Source organism: Carassius gibelio, chromosome A1, assembly GCF_023724105.1.
Source record: "Carassius gibelio isolate Cgi1373 ecotype wild population from Czech Republic chromosome A1, carGib1.2-hapl.c, whole genome shotgun sequence".
Lineage (NCBI taxonomy): Eukaryota > Metazoa > Chordata > Actinopteri > Cypriniformes > Cyprinidae > Carassius > Carassius gibelio.
The window spans coordinates 22,097,534-22,121,245 of NC_068371.1; the positions used below are offsets into that span (position 1 = coordinate 22,097,534).

General features: G+C 36.5%; 2 protein-coding genes and 1 long non-coding RNA gene across 20 annotated transcripts in view; 1 reads left to right on the top strand and 2 right to left on the bottom strand.

Moving 5' to 3' along the window:
• The window catches only part of LOC128015723 (potassium voltage-gated channel subfamily KQT member 5), a 106,453-nt gene extending 99,921 nt beyond the window's left edge, over positions 1-6,532 (bottom strand). Inside the window, exons 1-2 of one of the 2 annotated variants that reach the window (XM_052599800.1) lie at positions 6,338-6,532; positions 5,861-6,264 (exon numbers count right to left, since the gene is read on the bottom strand). In XM_052599800.1, the coding sequence (XP_052455760.1) occupies positions 5,861-6,213 (353 nt within the window). In that variant the 5' untranslated portion in view covers positions 6,214-6,264; positions 6,338-6,532. Of the gene's footprint in view, positions 1-5,860 lie in introns of both variants that reach the window. The other variant, XM_052599810.1, reaches the window with a different exon arrangement.
• LOC128015746 (uncharacterized) lies at positions 1,141-4,947 on the top strand. Of its 2 annotated transcripts, XR_008183995.1 has the most exons (4): positions 1,141-1,413; positions 2,059-2,124; positions 2,683-2,799; positions 3,594-4,947. It is a non-coding gene; the product is annotated as an uncharacterized LOC128015746 (long non-coding RNA). The 2 variants fall into 2 exon arrangements; XR_008183994.1 differs by lacking the exon at positions 1,141-1,413 and having other exon boundaries at positions 1,468-2,124.
• A 4,678-nt stretch (positions 6,533-11,210) lies between the features above and the next one.
• The window catches only part of LOC128015755 (regulating synaptic membrane exocytosis protein 1-like), a 79,446-nt gene continuing 66,944 nt past the window's right edge, over positions 11,211-23,712 (bottom strand). For 14 of the 16 annotated variants that reach the window (XM_052599873.1, XM_052599899.1, XM_052599915.1 and 11 more), the window contains 8 exons: positions 23,437-23,552; positions 23,175-23,335; positions 17,661-17,878; positions 15,678-15,828; positions 14,958-15,064; positions 14,456-14,557; positions 14,133-14,272; positions 11,211-13,946 (listed from right to left, as the gene is read on the bottom strand). In XM_052599873.1, the coding sequence (XP_052455833.1) occupies positions 13,728-13,946; positions 14,133-14,272; positions 14,456-14,557; positions 14,958-15,064; positions 15,678-15,828; positions 17,661-17,878; positions 23,175-23,335; positions 23,437-23,552 (1,214 nt within the window). In that variant the 3' untranslated portion in view covers positions 11,211-13,727. Of the gene's footprint in view, positions 13,947-14,132; positions 14,273-14,455; positions 14,558-14,957; positions 15,065-15,677; positions 15,829-17,660; positions 18,874-22,148; positions 22,302-23,174; positions 23,336-23,436; positions 23,553-23,712 lie in introns of those variants that run through there. The other 2 variants (XM_052599987.1, XM_052599966.1) reach the window with 2 other exon arrangements.

Consider the following 23,712-nt stretch of genomic DNA (forward strand, 5'->3'; position numbering starts at 1 on the left):
ATTTTACCATTTAAGGTGAAATGAAAACAACAATATAGTATTACAATGAAACAAATCTCACTTTCTGAAATGCACCTTAAAGTCAGATATAATCTATATAAGATGCTTACATGACAGTACAGAGGGGTGTCATCCTAACCAGACTGGCAAATCATTTTAAATTATTTTTATTCTTTGGGTTTCCTCCACTCTACCAACCATTTCTTAATAGGTAGGATGGTGTTTTTTGTACAATAAGTAGGGAAAAAAGCCTACTCATGGCAAAAATAAGGTTTTAGAAAACTACAACTTCAGCTGTTTTTGTGAACCAGTCATGTAATAGATCTGACAGAAAACAATATCATAAGATACTAAAATATCTGCTTAATGATAATAATAATTATAGAATGTCTGTTTACCAATAATTAATAATACTCTACATATTTATGATGTAGACCAATATATTAATCCTTAGCACAACAGTAATTACCTTTTTTTTTGGTAAAAGGCTTATCTCTCTCACAGACATAACGCAAAAACACTTTTCTTTATTATGCTCATTATAACGCAGTGTTTGGGCTTGCAAGGAACACTTGGTGATAAATTAATTGTTTTGAGACTTTGTGAATGAATTGTTTTGAGAAAACATAACCCGTCTCAACTCCTCAACCTTTCAAAAGGATTGTCTGAGGACAAACAATACATGTCTATAAGTGAAATCAAATCATCTTATTGACCATTTCATGGGAGAATTTATAAGCAGCTGCAAAGATAAACATAGCATTGAAGGAATGAAAATAATAAGAGAGTGTTAGTAACATGTGCAGGTGTTGAAGCCTGTCCTTGTCTTTCAGCAGGCTGTGCATGGACCCAAGATTAGCCTGAGTCTCTTCTCATCTATTTTTGCCTGACAGAAAAGAAGATGCAAAAGCATACTTGAGAGTGAGGAATGGTGCAAAATGTTTATGTTGTTATGCACTTAATATCTCCCCTCTCTCGGTGGAAGACATTAAATTAAACTTGTGTACTAAATCGGCCTGGTTCATTTACGAAGACTTGGAATACAACAAACAGGACCGCTTTTATGATACTAAAAGCTCCAGCCCATTATTCATTGTAAGTGAGTGGAAATAAAGCGACCAGGACATAATGCAAAACTTTCCCTTACACTCTAAAAACGGCTGGGTTATTTTTTAACCCAAAATGCTGGGTTGAGTCTGTTGGGTCATTTTGTTGGGTTATTTAATTTCTTTTTAAACACTTTTGGGTAGTTTCAATTTACCAGGTGTTGGGTTAAACCTGCTGGGTTGCGTCGCTGGGTTGTTTCAGGTCAGCGCTGGGTTATTTAACGCGCCTTGAAGATGTTTAAATCGCTCCCCAACTGTCACTTTGGAAGAACAACGGGGCAAAGCCACGGCTTTCAACTGTTTTAAGGTAAGTTTATTTAATGTTTTCAATAATAATTATTTTAAATTGGCAGAATTATAACTTTTTTTTTGCAGCAACAATACTGTTAAACGTCTACAGGCCAACATTATTTACGTTAAATGATGAACAGTTTACCTCAAACGGCCAACCTACGTTACGCGACTCGCATAATCGTGTTAAGGTAACGTTATCTGAGACGACAGATTAATAAAGTTTTATTAGGTTTCAGAAAGTGACTGATGGCTGAAATATGCGAATACCTGTGAAAATAGAGGAAAAAGTAGTTTCTGACACTGAAAAGCGAATTTGATATTTAAGTGAGTCAAATGAGTTCAAAAAGTGAATACGACTTTCTGCTCTAATGTAAACGCCTGCAGTTGTCCATATCGACATTTAAATCATACAAATTACGTACAATATACTCGGACCTCAGGTCTAAAAGAACCGACGACCCAGTTCAAGTAAACCGGTTCAGTAATTCTCGAACAAAGTGATTCCCGGAAAAGAATCGACGTCTCAGGGCATTTCAAAGTACGCGCACGCACAGCGAGTGACGCTGGCCGCGTTAGTGAAGTGATTTGATGCTTTTGTGGTTTATAAAGTCTTTTTACATACAAATTATAATTCAAAATGTGTTTTTTTTCCTGTCAGAAAAGCGCATGGATACATTTGTGAGAGAAAAACTGGTCGAGTGCAGTCTTATTGAGGCGTCTAACGGTAAGTTCGTGTTTATTATACATTTTACATAATTGTTTGTCTGTGATAATCAACTAACGTTAACCCTCACGTAACTTAAACGCACATATATTTTTATTTCGTGCTATAGTTAAAGCTGCACCAGAATGTACCTAATTTATTAATTTTCCAGATCGTGTTTTTGACTTGTCCTTATCACTTTGCTACATCTATAAGTTTTTATATATGGACTGTTTTACCTACGTGACTTGTCATAGAAATGTCTGTGTGCGCACATGCAGTGTGATCTCCCTTATCTGTGCCAGTGACTGTGTGTGTTTGATATAGTCATAGCCAGCATATTAACATAAAACTGTGATTTATAATAACTGGAACATCCCATTGATTAGACAGTTTGAAAGCACACCTTTCAGCCAATCACTATATCATATTCTGCTTCTGTAGACCAACTCATAGGTGAATTTAACTCATAATCATGATGGGTCAATTTCATGATTAACTTCACACAGTTAATTGAACTGAATCACTGTTATTAAAACAATTTGTATTTTTTCTTTTTTTTTCAACTTTATTTTAAAGGTTGGAACAAACATGAAATTCCTTAACTGAGCAGAGTCCACAAAACCCCATCCAGTTGTCGTGGCGATTTAAAAATGCCAGCAGATCTCTCAGGCATTGATCATAATCAATGGACAGGTAAGGATATTCTGAACTATTTTCAAAAGGAATTGCAAATTGTATATTTAATTGTATTTTTCCACATGTGGACGCATACATTGTGAAATAGTCCAAACTCAATTGAAAAGCATTTGTATTTCAGATGCCTTACACAGAAAGCTGTCAATTTGTGTCAAGGGTGGGACTATACTATGGGGCATGTTTGTATTGGGAGATATTTTGTAGTTTTTACCCCAAATCTCTCACTGTTTGCACTCTGATGCACGTCAGCAAACAACATTGCAGTTCTACTCTTATTTACCTAGTTGCATATTACCCTATATTTTATGCCTCCGGTGAAAAGCATTTGGTTAATGATGAATATTGACCAATAGTACCATGTGGATCTAACTGTTAGCAGGGGATAGTAGCTGCATTTGGGGTAAAATGACAGAATTATTTATTGTGTGAGGTGCCAAGAATATAGGGAGATCCGGGTTGCACTGTCTGTTCTTTAACACGCATCTCTCGGAGCGGCAGCTGCCTTTAGTAGTGCCTTAACCTCCATTGTTCAAAGCATTTGGCACAATTGTCTTTGAGTGACGTCACCTCCCAATACAAACACTCTCCATAGTATGGTCCCACCTCTGACAAAAATTGACAGTTTTCAATGTGAGGCATTGGAAATTCAGATGCTAAAGATTCCATTTGAGTTTTGGCAGGTAACATGTGCGACACAGTGAAAAAACAGACATGGTAATTCATAAAACCTCATGTACTTGTTCTTATGTTGCATCTATGCTAACATTAGTCTGTTTCTCTCTTATTCCGAGGTCACCGTAGCCACCCGTATCCAGTACGTATCCAGACCAGATGGAGATCATCATCTAGAAAGGACCTCTACATCCCTGAAAGACAGCGGAGACCAGGACAACTCGAGCCCCAGATACAGATCCCCTGTAAAGACCTTGTCTCAGAGGAGCACCAGGACAAGACCACAGGAAACAGATGATTCTTCTGCACAATCTGACTTTGCTGCAGTCTGGAATTGAACTACTGGTTTCGTCTGGTCAGAGGAGAACTGACCCCAACTGAGCCTGGTTTCTCCCAAGGATTTTTCTCCATTCTGTCATCGATGGAGTTTTGGTTCCTTGTTTTTCTTTAGTTGGGGACAATTAATATCAAGCGATATCATCCACTTGATTGCACAGAGGGACGATACATCACTGAATCAATGACGAATTGACTTTAACTGAAAACTGAGTGTTTACTTTTGTCCCTTTGCATTATTACACACTATTTTCCTATTCAATACTGTAAAGCTGCTATGATGCAGTATTTGATCGATATGACAGGCTTATTACTCATAATACATGGAAAATACAGCTACAAACTGACTTTGTTTTTCCATTTGAAATTTGGCAGTCACTAAACTGAAACCGTAATTTTTGTTCAGTGTTTTTGAAACAGTGTTTTTGTTCAAGATTTGCAATTGTGTTTGGATTGTCACAATTTGTCACAATACAAATGTGGAAAACGCAATTGAAAATATAATTAGCAATTCCTTTTGAAAATTGTCCTTCCATAGACAGGCTCTATAACAGAGTACACTGCTCTCAGGTGTAGATCTTTGCTTCAGAGCTTAAGTGTTTGACAATAGTTCACCCAAAAATGAAAATTGTCACTAATTATTCACCCTGGTCTGAAAGCTCTCGAATATCAACGAAAATATCTTAACTTGTGTTCTGAAGATGAATGATGGTCTTACGGGTTTGTAACGACATGAAGTTGAGTAATAAATGACAGAATTTTCATTTTTGGGTGAACTATATGTTGAACTACCCTAAGCAGTGCACATCTACCTACGTAGGAGTCTTTATATACTTGATATAAATTTAAGGACATCTTTAAATGATTTTACATTTAAATTTAAAAATGTTAATTGTCAATGTCATTTCACTGTGTATTTAAATAGCTAAAAATCTCAAAATGTAATAGTTAAACAGCTAGACACAGGTCATTCAGAAATAATTTTCTTATTTATTGCAACTGTATTTCTGTGATTTTTATTTATTTATTTTGCATTTGCTGGAAACAAAAAAAGGGAAAATTCCATGTTGTTTGTCATTGGTAAAAAAATTTTGAATGTCAGATGGCATTAAAAATATTTTTTAACAGTCTAAATAACCTGTATTCTTCATTATTTATTAATCCATGATTGCTTTGTTAAGCAAAAGTGAAATTATGAGAATAACCCAGCAAGAATAACCCAGAATCATAAAAATGCAAACCCACAAATGGTAAAAATGACTCTATCTTGGGTTTTCTCAATAACCCAGCATGCTGGGTTAAAATGTGTAAACCAGCATGCTGGGTTACTTTAACCCAGCATGTGTTCTGTCCAATATTTACCCAGTGCTGGGTTGCCAATTGGGTTATTTTTAACCCAGCCATTTTTAGAGTGTAGTGTTACAGTAATGGAAGTCAGTCATGGGTTTGGAGCGACATCACAAAAGTAAAAGAAAAATCATTTCTCATGTTCATGTTCACAGTTTAAGACAAATGATAAACTCCTGAGGTCTTTTGGGGCTTCCCCATCCTGAGAGCACATACTATTCAAACTATCATACCTATTCTGAATGAATATTTAGCATGTCAGTTTCTTTCACTCCTCAACAATTCCTGCATTGACTGAAAATTCAAGACCCAATCCCAAAAGAACAAGACGGGACGAGCCTCTTGATGGTGTGATGTTTGGAGTATAATCTGTCAGATGAACGCTCTGCTGTACTAATCATTACTCTCAGAATAGTAAACTAAAGGCGAAAATCAATCACAGCCAAACTAAAATAATATAATTTGCGTTTTAATTCCAAATTTAGTTATTTAGATTTTGGATTAGATGAAAGATGCATAGGGTTTTATACATCGATTTAGGCGCCAATATTCCACATCAGGAATGTTACCATTTTTACGTGGCAACACGGGAAAAGCTTCAAAGCAACAGGGACACGTTTTCCAGCTGGAAGAACTTTGAGAAACTGAACAACGCTTTCATTATCACATAAGCACGCTGTGGATGTATAAACGAGGCACTTACACAAAGGCATGGTAGATAAAAGCCCAGGCTCTTGGTCTCTCCAGCACGTTGTACAGGTAGTTCTGAATCCTCCGGTAGCGCGCGTTTCTCCGGCCGCTTTGCGCGCCGTACACCAGAGGCTTCCCGAGCAGACTCAGCCGAGCGCCCTGCTTCCCCTGGACTCTTTCCGTGCCCGACGCACCTGTGCCGGCATGAGATGCGGACAACAGTCCGTCCCCTGCCCGTGAGCAATTGTTCTTCATCCTATTACCGCATTCCACATTATGCAATCCGTAACTTTCGGCGCGGTGCCCCGGAGAGGTGTTCATCCAGAGGCCAGATCCGGCCTCACCTCCGCTGTGGTTGTGGGGCATGGCATCACCAACGCGGACCCAAACACGCGTGGCATGCGTACTGTTATATCTCTGATAGATGCGACGGGAGAAGCAAGAAATTACCAACGCGAAATGTTAAAAAGTCTCAAAATAAACAATCTACCTCCGGACGCCACTTTCTTCGCTCCTGGTATGGACACACTTCAGTAAATGGGTGTATGAAATCACTGAGGGCACTGCTGGCGCTGATCCACGAGAAGAGCCCGTCAAAGTGACTTTATCTGACTGCGGCTGAGTCGTACTTGAACAGCTCGTATTACTCCAGCGCGCGCTCCACTCGCACGCCTGGCGTTACTGCGCACAGCGTGCTGCGTGCTCATGCTGGAGCACATATAAAGCGTTTCCGTCATATTAAATGGTCCCAGTCACCCGTTATCTTCTCCGACGTGAGTCTGCGGTAGTCTCACATTTCTAGTAATAATTCAGTAAATAACAAGTTCTGTGTCCTTTTCTTAGTCGTTTCCCCGACTGGTAAACTGACGGTTCTGGGCTCAAGCATGTGTTTACATAGTAAAATGTTTATTTGCACAACAACTCGTTCTTGAAATCGTAGTTCCTAAAGTTAAACGGATAGAATGCGGTTAGCCAGTGACACAACCCAAGGCTTCCTTTCAGGAATCATTGCTTAAAAAAATTAAAATAAATAAAAAATAATAGCAATAACAATAATTCCGGTTTGCATTAAGAGGAGTGTACTAGTCAAGCTTTAACCTCTCAAATTATGTTAGTTCAGGGGCGTAGCCATCTTTTCAGAAGTGGGGGGGACAGATATCACACACACACAGAAACACATATATATATATATATATATATATATATATATATATATATATATATATATATATATATATATATATATATATGTGTGTGTGTGTGTGTGTGTGTACTTTGGATCAAATAAATGCAGGATTGGTGTACAGAAGAGACTTCTTTAAAAACATTAACAAGCTTCTGTTCAGAGACTTTTGACTGGTAGTGGATATATAGGCAACTTAAACTTTTCTCTAATTTCTAGTTTTTAATTGGCATAGAAATCTATAACTGCTGGACAATAACAAATAATAATGATTTGTTTATATACTACTAATTTCAATAATAATAATCAAAATAAACAAACTGTATACAAAGCCCAACAATTCAAAAGTTACTTGGAGAGAGCTTAGCAAATTGGACCCATGCATTACTTAGAAATTCACAGTAAATTGCATAATTTAAACTTTTAATAAATTGACAAGATTCTATTATAATTTCGTCTTTATTAAATGTTTCCTTTAAAAGAAAGCCTCTGCTAAACATTTAGGTTATCACATTTTCCCTCTCATCCAGAGTCTCTGTATAACAACTGTCAGACAGCCCATGTGACTCAAGCCAAACTGAAATCCAAATGAACACTGTTTTCTGTGTGGGCTTGCTCGCCCTCCCCTTCAGCTAAACTAGATCTTCTGCTATCATAATGATCCATCTGTGAGAAGAAAAAATATTAGGCTAAATGCTTATTCATCATATCTTTCGTGGACTTTGACATTAGTGAAGTGCAAAATAAAAATTTTCTTTAAGTTTAACATATATATATATATATATATATATATATATATATATATATATATATATATATATATATATATATATATATATATATATATATGTACGTACATACATACATACATACATACATACATACATATATATATATATATATATATATATATATATATATATACAGTACAGGCCAAAAGTTTGGACACACCTTCTCATTCAAAGAGTTTTCTTTATTTTCATGACTATGAAAATTGTAGATTCACACTGAAGGCATCAAAACTATGAATTAACACATGTGGAATTATATATGGAATTATATACATAACAAAAAAGTGTGAAACAACTGAAAATATGTCATATTCTAGGTTCTTCAAAGTAGCCACCTTTTGCTTTGATTACTGCTTTGCTCACTCTTGGCTTCTCTTGATGAGCTTCAAGAGGTAGTCACCTGAAATGGTCTTCCAACAGTCTTGAAGGAGTTCCCTGAGAGATGCTTAGCACTTGTTGGCCCTTTTGCCTTCTCTGTGCGGTCCAGCTCACCCCTAAACCATCTCGATTGGGTTCAGGTCCGGTGACTGTGGAGGACAGGTCATCTGGCGCAGCACCCCATCACTCTCCTTCTTGCTCAAATAGCCCTTGATGCCTTCAGTGTGACTCTACAATTTGAATGAGAAGGTGTGTCGAAACTTTTGGTCTGTACTGTATATATATATATATATATATATATATATATATATATATATAATACACATGGCTGATCATGGGCTGCATTCCAAGCAAACTGTACAGGTACATGCAACATACAAGCTGGCCTACAGTATGTTGAACTAACACATATCTATTTCTGTTACTTTTGAACATTTGTGTAGTCTGTTTTACAAAAGTGTGCATGCAGCTGGGAGTGATCTGAGTCATGCTGCTCCACCGCACTGGAGGGAGGGGCCAGTGGCCCGATGATGATGATTGGTGTTTATGCTCGTGATGGAAAAATCCGATTGGTCACTTCAACATTTACAGAGACACACAAGAGGAATTTGCATGACTCTTTTCTCTGTTTTCTATAAAGTACAAAAAGTGGAAATAAAATTAACAAGCTTGTTGGCTTGTTTTATGTTAAATATATATTTGTAATCAGAATTTTTTATTATTATTTAAAAAATCAAGCTTTTGTGTCTGCATTTTTAATTCTAAATAAAGACATATGTGCAAGGGCTTGGGTCGATCATTTGACCTCAGAGTGGTACAGTACAAGTTGAAAGTGGCTTTTGCTATACTAAAAAGAGAAATATGCATCTACACGAACACTTACCATCAAACGGAGTTAAAAAGGTGTGTCGAAACTTTTGGTCTGTACTGTATATATATATATATATATATATATATATATATATATATATATAATACACATGGCTGATCATGGGCTGCATTCCATTTGCTTCTCAACCTTATATCCAATGACTCAGAATCCAGCATTTATGCAAACAGCATGCGACTGAGTTCCAATCGTCTACATTAGAGGAATAATTACCCTCAGACTCACATTCATTTTGGCTCATCAAGGGCTAAGATTAGAACTATACTCTTCACCATCTGCGTGCTACAGGACTGGTATTAACGAGACTCATGTCTTGTGCGTTTTTCATGGTGAGAAACTTGAGAAAAGGGTTCAGTAAAGCCCACAATGGAAACCTCTTCTGCATTCCATGACCTCTGTTGCTGCAACTCGCCCCATCACTTGCCATCAGTCATGAGTGGAGCACTGGGGTCACTGGCTGAACACAGGGACACGTATCAGGCTAATTGCTGTGACGTGAGCTCACGAGGCAATTGGGCATGCAATCATGTTGCACTAGACTACAGAGGCAATATAGGTTAAGTTAATTGCATTTAGTAACTTTTTGCTTAAGGTGGAGTTTGTTGATTGTTTTTGATGGTAAGTAGACTACATTAGTTTGGCTACTGTATTCCTGTCTTGGACATACGGTTCTTGATTTTAGAATGATTCAAAAGAAAGGCTAGTTCTTGCTATCAATTAACCCTAAAATGTAAGGTTTAAAACAAACGCATCCCAAATTATCTATAATTGCATTATTATTATTATTATTATTATTATTATTATTATTATTATTATTATTATTATTACCACAGGGTTTCGTCAACCTGTCAGGTTGCTGATAGTGTTGAGTTCATAACTCTCCATTGTGCAGTTACACGAGCCGATTCTCTGAAGAAGATTCTAACAAACTTCTGCCCTCTGCTGGTGACTGTAAGGATAACTCGCACGGCAATATTTAGTCAGCATTGATATGGAAATAGAGTAGACCTAGGTAAGTTGTCACAAATATATAAATACATTCCAGTAACTATAAAGCTTTGGGTCAAAAGTGCTAGTACATTGTTTTCCCCAGCAGTGGCTTTTTTTGTGCGTTCAAAATACCTAATTCAAACTGCTTTGAGCATTTTTTAAATGAATTGTTTATTCCAGAATAATTCCAATATGATAGGGCAAGCCTCATTTATATGGGGCCAAGTTATAAAATTTGTTTAAATGTTAGAAACTAACACAATCTATTACAACATTTGTTGGCCAAAGTTTTCCCCCATCATTTGGAGAGAGAAAAAAATCATTGACACCATTTTATTTTATAATCATATATCATGATATGTGATATACTGTTTTGTGTTACATATATGAATTAAACTATGAAGAATGATGGCCTGCATGCCCTTGTCAAACTATTTTTCTCAGTGCCTCTCAAGAAGTGGAGACAACTGAACCGACCGGGACATATAAGATTGGGCAAAAAAAAAAAAAAAAATAACACACACACACCTTAATATGCTTCTTGATATTAACTGTTAATTCTTAACATAATATTTGTCATAATTATAAACAGACTGGTTGGTTTGTAGAGGAAAGTTGAACCTTTCACTGCCATGTTATTCTTCTAGTTATTTGTGTGTACACGTGTAAATCATAAAAATGAATGGCAGATTCTGTGTGTCTGGTTTATTTCTTTGACGAGTCCCATAATTCAAGCCCTGTGTGTTTCCATGTTGAGTGTCTGGTATTTGTTTGTTTATCTCCTCTGCTACGAGTGCTTTGCTCTGGTGTAAATAAAGACTAACTTCACAAATTCCCCTACGTCTCCTCGCTCCGTCACAGTAGCAGCAGCAGCACTCACAGATTCCCAGTATTGAGCAAAATGCGAAACATCTAGCCAGTCTCCTATATACATTAGCTTCCCATAATACATGCTGTAAGTTGGATGAAACTATACATTCTCTGTAATTAACTTATTTATTATATTTATTTATTTTCAAACCCTAATCTTGTGTTTCTAAAATCTGGAGGAATTTATAAACTTACCGTTTGTTTGTCTAATCACTGTTGATGAATAAATAGTTTCAGTTATAAGAAAAGAACAAACATCGGGTTTAAATTCCTTTCACACACATTTTTTTTATTATTATTTTGGAAATAATAAAAATGATTTTTTTTTTCATATACATATAAAACTTGCACATCATATGAGCCACACCTGTATACAAACAGAAATGTTGCAGTGAATACTTTTTCTTTTTCATAATCTCAGTGGATTACATACTAGAAGTTGTAAACAGTCAGCATTGTTTCCCCCCCACTACCCAAGAATAATGATCAAGTAAAATAAACACACGTCTCTCATGAAAACAAAAAAAAACAATCCAAAATGTCTGATAGCAGTGAAGAATTTGGCTTGAAAACAAAGAGAAAATGACGATCTGGCTACAGCTTTTGAGCAGGGTGGTTCAGCCCTCTAAAAGTGACAGAGAGAGCTCTAGATTTGGACCCATATGATGAGAAAGGTGTCCGCTCAGCGGTCCATTATATTGGGATGTTTGTTCTCAAAATTAAGCCTTGGCCCCTTTGCAAATATGGCTTAACCACATGGTCATCTCATTTTTACAACACATGCGCTAATACATCTCTGTGCATCTACATTTATATTTACCATGTATATTGTTATGTATGTATGATATATTTTTGACATTTTTACGTTTTGATCTTGGTATACTCTTGAATAACTTGATGGGATGTATACACATTTTCTAGGTTATTTTCAGTGGTTTTGAGGTAAAATATGATATAGTAAAGTTAGTTTTTGTTCAGTGTTACAGTACAGCACATTTTCCCCTAAGGGATATAAAAGATAAAAAAAGGAACAATCAAAAACTTGAAAAAAGAAAAAAAAAAAAATGGAAAGAAAAAAATATTCCTACATTCAGCACCGGATGGAGGACATGAACTAGTCTTTAGCTGATCTGAAACGTTTGAGTGAAAGCAAAAGGCTTCTTTTTCTTGGTTTATCTCTTATATTCAAGTACAAGCAAACTGTACAGGTACATGCAACATACAAGCTGGCCTACAGTATGTTGAACTAACACATATCTATTTCTGTTACTTTTGAACATTTGTGTAGTCTGTTTTACAAAAGTGTGCATGCAGCTGGGAATGATCTGAGTCATGCTGCTCCACCGCACTGGAGGGAGGGGCCAGTGGCCCGATGATGATGATTGGTGTTTATGCTCGTGATGGAAAAATCCGATTGGTCACTTCAACATTTACAGAGACACACAAGAGGAATTTGCATGACTCTTTTCTCTGTTTTCTATAAAGTACAAAAAGTGGAAATAAAATTAACAAGCTTGTTGGCTTGTTTTATGTTAAATATATATTTGTAATCAGATAGTTTTTTTATTATTATTTAAAAAAATCAAGCTTTTGTGTCTGCATTTTTAATTCTAAATAAAGACATATGTGCAAGGGCTTGGGTCGATCATTTGACCTCAGAGTGGTACAGTACAAGTTGAAAGTGGCTTTTGCTATACTAAAAAGAGAAATATGCATCTACACGAACACTTACCATCAAACGGAGTTAAAAAGTTAGTTTAGTGTCCGAAAAACTCTATGTATCAAGATTTACTCGATGGATGAAAACATCATTGTATAGATTTCCTTTACCAAAGACCCTAAATTGGAAAATGTACAAGTACACAAATAAGTTCATCTTGGAACATGGTGTTTTTCATTAACTAAATATAGACTTGTTAATAGCATTTAATGATAAGTGTAAATATCTCGAAATCGAATTCAATTCACTGAATAAGATGATGTATTGCAACCTACTGTAGGATAATGTATAAGTTTCAGTTAATAAAAGTAAATGAAAATGTGCAAAGAATGTGTATTTCTCTAGATACGTTGTCTTCGATTTCTTTTTTAGCATTTCCTGTCTTTTTCACAATACACTGGACAACACAAACCTTTTTGTTTATCGTAAAACGTGCCAGTGGAGTTAAAAAAAAATAAGCGAAATAAAAATCAAATTCTAGACGAGAGCGGCCTCCGTTTGCTGTCACAAACTTTGAGAACAGAGGAACTTTTTGGAGGAAAAGGACCATGGCTTTGTGTCGTCCAGGTTTAGGCACCAAGAAAGGCCCTGCCCTTCCAGACAACCTCCCCAGGGGACGCCCTACGTCTTTCAAGCTCCTGACCTTTCACTATCAGGTAAAAACAGGGTTTAGAGAGGCCCCACAATCCCTTGGTCAGAGGTCACCTATGTTTTTGGGTTGATACATTCTGATGCTCTGTTAAAACCTAGCTAATGTAGATTTCAATGAAGACTTGACTGAATATCACCCTGCTTTCTATGTCGCCCTAAAGCGGTGCTTCCACATGCTATAGACAGCCCTAAGTCTCACGCAACAAACAGTGAGAGAAACAAACGCTTTCGTTTAGGACAAACAAATTTGCCAGAACACGGGGCTACCCACAAAGAGGAAAACAAAAACAATGTCACAGAGGTGATTGTCAGATTTGAACAACGCTTTGTGTTATTTCATCGCATTTCCTGCCTGGCTCTTATTGTTGTCCCGTTGTCTCTCAGATTGTGCTTTATATTATTAGTCCACTATGATCGGACCCCCGCAGGTGCCGGCGAACTGTCCAGGGATGTCTGAGAAGCACGTCGAGTCAGAGAGGCGAGAGTTGGGTCGACTAGAGAAGAAGGCGGGAAAAGTTTGTACCAGCCAATCACGTTGCTGGAGAGGTCCAGCTCCTCTAGTAGGATTTGTGCGACTCCCATGAAGGATTTGTGGTCCATTCGCCCATAATCTCCCCAGACAATTACCTGATAGGATGAAAATCATCAGATTCATCAGTGGATGGCCCTCTCAAGTCACATAATCAAAGTTAATAATATCTAATCTCACAAATGTGATCCGTTTAAAACTAGACACGCAGCCCTTCAATGACATTTTCACTGACTAGATTGAGACTATATGTTGAAAAAAGACTAATAAACCACAAGACTCACTTGTAACACTTTATCTTGTGGACTTTCTTCAAACTGCAGCGTTTGCTGGTACAGCGGGTCGAGTGTCTTGCGTGCAATTTTTGTCTTCTTCTTAGCTACATACGCCCCGTTGTGTAGAAGATAGATTTTTACATATGGAGCTATATAAAAAAAATTAATCAAATTAGGCAGATATTAACCTTGTATACAGGCATTAGTCAGTAAACTAGCTCTGATAAATCAGACTGCTTTTTATATGCAGTTAATATGGTGGCTGAGTAATATGATACATATGGAGCTTGAATCACATGCAGCGAGTTCAGAAGAGAGCAGAAGTGACTCACCGGGGAGTGATTTGGACCCTGGTTTTTGGATGAGACCTCGTGCTCTTATCACCTCCACCTCCAGCTGGCCTTTCTTATTCACCATGCCAATCTGAATGTCACCTGGACATCACAGAATACGCAAGTAAAACCAATTACTAAAATTAGAAATGTTATTTAAATGGTACATTTGCTTAACGGATTTACTCAAATTGTTCATGCAAAACTTTTTTACTGAAATATGTAAGTGAATAGCGTCTGTAAATTTGAGGTGTTTAGTATAATTACAAGTACAGAAATTATAACACATCAGAACTAAATTCTTAATTCTTTCCATTCGTCTACCTCACTTAAATAATGTCTGAAATGATATACTAATATTTATATATGCAATCAATTAATTAAATTAATACAATTAATCACAATCAATAGCATATATGATTATGTATAATGAATTAAAACTTACAGGAAATGGGATAAGGATAGTATGCTGCAAGGGACTTCACATAGAAACAAATCTTACCAATTGCTGGTGTCGCAAGGGTTTGTCGACCGACTAATTGAGCAGGGCCCAGTCCATCCAGGAAGTCACTGAACTGAGTCTCGACTCGAACTGCTGGGAAGATTGGACTGACCAAGACAACATTGATATGAAATACTGCAGGTGTTGTTTTTTCTGACTTACAGTATTTCATTATGAAATTTAAGGCTGGAATACACAACATGACGTTTAAAATCTGAACAGATCATACACTTTATTTTCTTTAACTTTTTTTATTTTTTGATGCATAACGGCAATTATTGACTGACGGTTGTCAGGGTAACAGGAACAACACTTCAGGAGGCAGCTATTTATAGACAAAAATAATCTTGGTTTAAGACGGGCCATTTTGTAACAGGAAAAAAAAAAATGAAAATTTTAAATTATGTTGGATCCTGTAAATACAGAAACAGGGAAATGCTCCAAATGATTTTAGGATAGACATGTACATTAAAAGAACTGGCTATTGGTATGAAATTATAACGAACAAATTTTTCCATGTTTTTTTTTTTTTTTTAGAGAATATGCAACAGACTTTTGGAAAAGTGCATCACCGATGCACTTTTACAAAATAAATAAATATACAAAATAAATAAATTAATTAAAAATCATATTTTTCTCATGGAAGGAATATATTTAAAAGTCATGCATATATTTAAAGTATGCCAAATGTGATTACTAAGGAAGCAGAAGGAAACTGACCTGCCCTCTGAGTTGTGGCTGTTCGTGCTTCCGTTGTTGGACTCACGGCTGGGTTGACGACTCATATTCCTCTGTAATTCCACAGCCATTCCCGTCTCCTGACTGCGCTGGATCGTCCCTTGACTGCCCTTTGACTTCTTATTGGATGCCTCTGAAGATGAACACATTTCACAAACAATCAGGAAAAGAGACTTTTAAGAGTAGTTTGTATCACTCATTTTAGAGAGAAAAAAACAACAAGATAAATCAGGATCTCTCTCTCACATGATTTTCTGTGATAAATTATTAAAGAGTTGGATTAATGTCCTCCCTAAACAGTTCTGGTCAAGCTGCAGACGATCCTTTTTGATGTTAAAAGCACACAGCAAAATAATTTGACTCTGCTTGTAGCTCCCACCGGGATGGACGCTAACCGTATATGAGTGCATTAACCACCCCACTTTATCTCTCTTAAAAACAAGGACATGTCTCCTCATCCTGAATCCCTTTTTTGTCTGCTTACATAAAACAGAGAGAACAAAATGCAGTTCCCCCGGAGCTCTCAGACTCCTCTAATGTGCTTTCAAGACTTTTTCAAAAGGAACAAGCTCTGTGGCAATGAGAAAAGTCGCCTGATGAAAAATCTTATTATACCAAACAATACAGAGTCTTTCCTGACATCTGAAAGCACTAAAATGGCCACAGGTGCCCTTTTGAAAAGATGCTGTTCATGTTTGATGAGGACAAACCGTAGCTAAAGCATAAACTTGAACTCATAGCAAGATACTACACAAGACAAATGCTGAATTCGGAACCACACACTCTCATACTACTCTTAATTTGTTCACAGTATTGTTATATGGCAGAAATAGGAGTAGAATGCTAGTACGCAGTTCTGAATTCAGCATAAGTGAAACAGGAAAGGTAGGCTTAAAATGCTGTGCCATAAACCCAGAGTGCCCTCTTGTGTTGTCTAGCAAAAATACTAAAAATAGAAATCATGAAAACATTTATAAGGACTGGACAAAATGTGCCTATTCTGTCATTTCTGCAAATGATATTACATTAATTCTTGCACATTTCCCAACACTTTCAGCCTGTAATGTGCAATAAAAAGGTGCTAAAAGCACTTTTTTTCCCCAAAACAGATGAATATGAATGTGGCAAAAGAAAAAAATTTAATTATGTTGGTTATAACATGTCCTGTATGTTGTCCTGTGATTGGCACTAAAAGGTTAATGCTCTATTGCTTTTGAAAGTGTCACCATCAATAAACCTAACTGACAGCGCTATCAAAAGTAAATGTGAGATGAAAACACATTTGCTAAGGCAACCATCCAATTATAACTGGCTTCTGTAAGTCTTCGAGCTCTTTTATCATGATGTGTTTCTCCTCCCTGATTGCTACCAGTTGATTGCTAAGTTTACTACATCTAAAAAGCCATACATATCGCGTTGATTTTCTGAAAATGTATTAGATTACAAATCATGCATAATGTTAAAAATGCTGTGAGATCATAACATAGTATTGTGAAAATAAGTCAATCAATAATATGCCCCTGCCCCATTTTCTTTTTTTTCTTTTTATTTAAAGGAATAGTTATTTGTGTTTTACTAACACTAGTGTTTATTTCAGCTGGAAAATGCAGTGAATTATATGTATAGGCATGTTTCTGGAGACAAAAATGTAGGTAGAGGCAAATTGTTTCAATGAGCACATGCTGTGTCAAAAATATGATTTTATGTGACTTAATCAGCCTGACCACATTAGGTTAGACCAATAAAAAGAAATGTCTCTGAGTCAGAACAAGTTTACAAATGTATGTTACATTGAATATTGTGTTTAATAAAATCACATTTTTTATCCACATCATTTAAACAGGGAATAATATAACAGGATGAGAATTTTTATTTAGTGCACTCTGGTATTATTGCTTAATATAACACATAATGCCCAGCTGACTTTGGTTACATCAGCAGAAAGGAGTAGTTATGGACACTAACCTGTTTGACTGATCTGCGAGGTGCTTCGGCTGCGACGGTTTCCCACGATAGCCACGAATCGAGAATTGAGACTGGAGCGACGCTTTTTTGCTCCGGTTCCGACTGTTCCCAGGGCAGTGTCAGACTGGCTGCCGTCCGTTCGCTCTGTTGTGTTGATGTCACCACTAACACTTGTGCTCTTCAGCATATTTCGGCCGGATGAGGCTCTGACTTGATGACTGTAAGCAAGTAAAAGAGAAATGAACAGTTGAGACAAATTAGTTGATACAGTATATAAAGGTAAGACACTAACTGTTGAAACTTATATTCAAAATGCTTAATTCTTTCTTGAGGTGTATTAAAACACATTCTACTAACAACATCACTGATTCTAATCTTAGCACAAAAGAAAAAAAAAACATTTTTTTTCCAATTAATTTATTTTTCACCAACCAGTAATATAGCATAAAATGAAAAGCTTCGCTATATAATATAATTAGCCTGAACCACGACTACCGCAGTAGTCAAGTCTAGTCAACACCAGTTAAAATCAGTCCCCTTAAAATCATTTGACAAACACAGTTTTACTTCCTGTTGTAAAGTTAGATTTTCTACTTAAAAAAGTGGGGCGGCACTCCACATCACACCAGTATTTTGATCTGTTTCCTTAGAAGACATACAGTAGACTGTACAGTTTCAAAGTATATGTCTGTATACTGTATACAAAGTGAATTATCTGTCTTATGTGTATTAATTTTAGGAGTACACTATAATATAGGTCATTTTTAAGAGAACACATAGCGACTAAAAGCCTCAAAAGTGTAATCTTGCTAGATTTACATTTGAGTTAACAACTGTGTTAATTAAACAGCAACATTTTCGGGTTATTTGTTCGAACTGTCAATATTATGACAGAGCAAGAACACTTTGACAGTGCAGCCATGTCCTCTGCTGCCCCCTGGGGGTTCGGAGGAGCTGCCGTGTATCCGCGCCCTCTGACGGATTCAAGGTACTGCAGGACTGTCCAGTTGCACTCTCCCCATCATCTCCACACCCTAACCCCCTCGCTGGTGGACATAGGGTGGGGATAGGAAGTAAGGAGGCGGGTCTCTCTTCCACAGGCTGGAGGGTAGTGACAGAGGGGTGAGCAGACAGGGGTGTTGGTTTGGGAGGATCCAGTGCTGACTCAGTATTCAAGCATGGGATGTATGAGGTGAGACATGCAAAGAGGGCTCTGATACAGACAATACAATACACAGGACACACATTTACAAAGACACAGAGAGTGGCATGTAAATGAAGCAGAATACAAACAAACAAAATCAAACAGCATGCACAATGAACCTCTCAAACTACACATAGTGTAAAGGATCATTATAAGACAGCAGAGAAGAATATTTAATTATAATATGAACAGTTGAATCCTCTTTTTGGTAAAATTAAGATATATTAAATAATAAAAAGATTGCAGTGAAGATATATAATAATATATTAATATTTTTTTAGTATTTTAGTGTACAATTCATATGAATAAATAGAAAAACTGTATATTTTAGACAATACATTTTAGTTTTTCACTATTCTTAACAACATTTTGGTTAACAAATATTTTTATCAAAAATGGCATGCATTGTAATTATACACACACACACACACACACACACACACACACACAGCTGCTGGTCATATAATTAGAATATCATCCAAAAGTTTATTTATTTTACTAATTCCATTAAAAAAGTGAAACTTGTTTATTATATTAATTCATTACAAACAGACTGATATATTTCAAATGTTTATTTTTTCATTTTGATGATTATAACTGACAACTAAGAAAAATCCCAAATTCAGTATTTCAGAAAATTAGAATGTAACTTAAGACCAATACATAGAAAGGATTTTTAGAAATCTTGGACAACTGAAAAGTATGAACATGAAAAGTATGAGCATGTACAGCACTCAATACTTAGTTGGGTTTCCTTTTGCCTGAATTACTGCAGCAATGTGGCGAGGCAGGAGTCGATCAGTCTGTGGCACTGCTCAGGTGTTATGAGAGCCCAGTTTGCTCTGATAGTGGCCTTCAGCTCTTCTGCATTCTTGGGTCTGGCATATCACATCTTCCTCTTCACAATACCCCATAGTTTTTCTATGGGGTTAAGGTCAGGCAAGTTTGCTGGCCAATGAAGAACAGGGATACCATGGTCCTTAAACCAGGTACTGGTAGCTTTGGCACTGTGTGCAGGTGCCATGTCCCGTTGGAAAATGAAATCTTCATCATCATAAAGTTGGTCAGCAGCAGGAAGCATGAAGTGCTCTAAAACTTCCTGGTATACGATTGTGTTGACCTTGGACCTCAGAAAACACAGTGGACCAACACCAGCAGATGACATGGCACCGCAAACCATCACTGACTGTGGAAACTTTACACTGGACTTCATGCAACGTGGATTGTGTGCCTCTCCTCTCTTCCTCCAGACTCTGGGACCCTGATTTACAAAGGAAATGCTAAATTTACTTTCATCAGAGAACATAATTTTGGACCACTCAGCAGCAGTCCATTCCTTTTTGAAGCGTGATGCTTCTGACGGTGTCTGTTGTTCAATAGTGGATTGACACAAGGAATGCGACAGCTGAAACTCATTTCTTGCATACGTCTGTGCATAGTGGTTCTTGAAGCACTGACTCCAGCTGCAGTCCACTCTTTGTGAATCTCCCCCACATTTTTGAATGGGTTTTGTTTCACAATCCTCTCCTTCGCCTCTCTATTAATGTGCTTGGACACAGAGCTCTGTGAACAATCAGCCTCTTTTGCAATGACCTTTTGTGTCTTGCCCTCCTTGTGCAAGGTGTCAATGGTCATCTTTTGGACAACGGTCAAGTCAGCAGTCTTCCCCATGATTGTGTAGCCTACAGAACTAGAATGAGACACCATTTAAAGGCTTTGCAGGTGTTTTGAGCTAATTAGCATATTAGAGTGTGGCACCAGGTGTCTTCAATATTGAACCTTTTCATGACATTCAAATTTTCTGAGATACTGAATTTGGGATTTTCCTTAGTTGTCAGTTATAATCATCAAAGTTAAAAGAAATAAACATTTGAAATATATAACTTTGTGTGTAATGAATGAATATAATATACAACATCCATTTTGAATGGAATTAGTGAAACTTTTTGATGATATTCTAATTATATGGCCAGCACCTGTGTATATATATATATATATATATATATATATATATATATATATATATATATATATATATATATATATATATATATATATATATATATATATATATATATAGCTTTCTAAAATAGTTTTAGATGTCATTTAGTTTGTCACACTAGGCAAATTCCCAAAATGATTTCACGTCAAATACCTATGTTTGTTCGAACCAAGCAGACTAAATTCAAATTAATAACTGGTGTGTGGCTTCAAATTGATCAGAAACGTTGAAGATATAATTGGTTAGTAAAGCCCAAATGAGTCAGAAAAGAGAGAGGAAAAGAACCAATGGAATGTTCACAATTCCCAAAAATAATGTCTGATTAAAGATACCAACTCAAAATAGTCCTACCATCATTGTGAAGTTTTTCTAACCCATTCAAGGCATTTGGTGATATGTTTATGATATGTATTGATTCTGCTTATTCGCTTTGGACATACCATTTTTCTAGTGCCTCTATAGTCAAGTACAATCATTTTTATTTGTATACAGAACTGTTCATAATTTATGTGATTTAATAACATCTTTAAAGATAATCATAATTTCTTAAGCTGTGGCAAGGACAAAAACTGTAACACAGTTAAAACAACTAAAACTGTAGTTGTTTAAGTTGTGTGTGTGTGTGTGGGGGGGGGGGGGGGTCTTAAGAAGAACCAGACTGAGCCAGAGGAGCATATACTACAGTAAATAATGTATATCATCTAGTATGTATCTGTTATATAATTGTAATGCTTTTTCCCCAATAAGTCAAAGTATGAAATTTGAAAAAAAATTCAATGATTATTGAATTATGAAACATTTAATAATTAATATAACAATAATCCCCCCCCCACCCATTTTCCATGTATATTAATGTACAGTAGATTATTGGTTTTATTATATGCTTTTATCTGAAGTGACATAATTGCATTCAGTGTATACTTTTTTACCAATTCATGCATTCTATGGGAATAAAACCCATAACTAAATTATTTCTATGTAATGTAGTTTTGCACTATTAACAACCATGGTATGCAGGTGGTAAATAGAACTGTATTTAAGAGAGATGTCTGTGTACAGCATTAATTCATCAAATGAAGATCAAATGTTGTAGAACACCTGTGCACATGTCCAGATGCGCGTTGTGGTTGAGTCATTTTCTATGCATTGTCGGTACACAATGCAGAAAATCTATGTAAATAATCAGCACTATCAGCAGCAATAAGAAAGTAAGGTAAGGATAAACTTGTATTCGGTGGTGGTTAAGGTTAAGACCTGAGCAGGGGGAGCTGGTCCATGTTACCTCACATCTCCAGCCACCGTATGACGTCTGCGTTTAAGCTCCTCAGAGAAACGTCTCTTTCCCAGGCTCCTCCTGTTGTCTGTTCCATTCACCCCCCATGAAATCCTTCTCTCCTTCTTTTCATCTCCTTTACAACTCTCCAACGACTTCGACCTTTGACCCCCAATGCAATATGTATGCATGCAATAGAGCACAAGCCGTAATAGCAGGAAAAGTAAATCATGCAGAAAATAAAAATGTCACAAGCCATGCAGAAGACAGACAGTTAGAAGCATGCAAATGTCAACACACCACTAATAACAAAAAATAGAAATATCACAACCTGAGGACACACATCATTTTTTTTTTTTTTTTTTTTTTTTTTTTTTTTTTTTTTGTGACCCAAATTGAGTAATTGCTGAATTGTATAGAATCATTTTACAATTTTTCTAGGGAGAAATATGATTGTTGTAGAGGGAAATAGATATGCATTATAAGTGAAAATTAATTTAATTTTGGGGTGATGGATCGAAATATGATTTTTCTTTTTTTTCTTTTTTCAGAAAAAGGAAAAATGGCAGAGCGCTAAACAGAGGAAAAAAAAGAGTAAAAAGTACAAAAACATTTACTATCATGTCCTATACACACATAAAGTATGTGTGCTTTCTGACCTAAGTCTTATTTTAAATAAATAAATAAACAAACAACTTGTAGTCATCTATTACACTGCTAATTTTAGGTAACTACTTTTTAATTACTTTTAGATCAACTCATTTATCACATTGACTTTAATAGGATAATCTTGTACTATATTGAATTCAAAATAAAAAGAGACAGACAAAAGCTTATATGTCTGATTTGTGTAGCTTGTGTTGTTAATATCAGCGAGGGTCACGCAATCATTTTTACAACCTTGTATTATGTTGCATTTTCTAATGAAGTTAATTAACGGCCACTACCAATTCATAGTTATCCTAATTTAAAAAACAGTTTATCACACTTGCAGTGTGTTACGTTTGGATCCCGTGTGTTTCTTGATAGGCTAACCTGATTCTCCCATGTGGTCTCTCAGACTGAACGGACATGTAGCTGGTGGCACTCAGTCGTGAGGCACTGCTGGCATGGGAGATGGCTGATGCATCGCTCATGTCACTGTCTGATGACCTCGCAGACATGTTATCGCAACTCCTCCTCTGGTCCTTATACATCTAAACCATCGATTAATAAAGAATTAGCGACCTGCCATACAGTACATAACAGCACTGCCAGACACACGAGTTGGAGACCTAAAAAGCAGTTTAACACTCACATCTCTCCTGTTTTTGAGCTCTGCCTCTGGGTCATGACCAGAGCTGGCGTAAGAGCCCGGCCGATGGGAATGTACTCTCATTTGCAACTGACGAGCCCGCTCTTCCACTGCTAGAGCTGCATCAAGACAGAAAGGAGAAAAAAGCTAAAAAAAAAAAAAATGCAAGAGGGGACATTTTAAATAGCACAAAAATGTGTTAATTAAAAATTAAATAAGTACATTTGGACAACAGTCGGTATCTCTGCCAGTGAACAAACAGTATTTTTTGCTGTAATG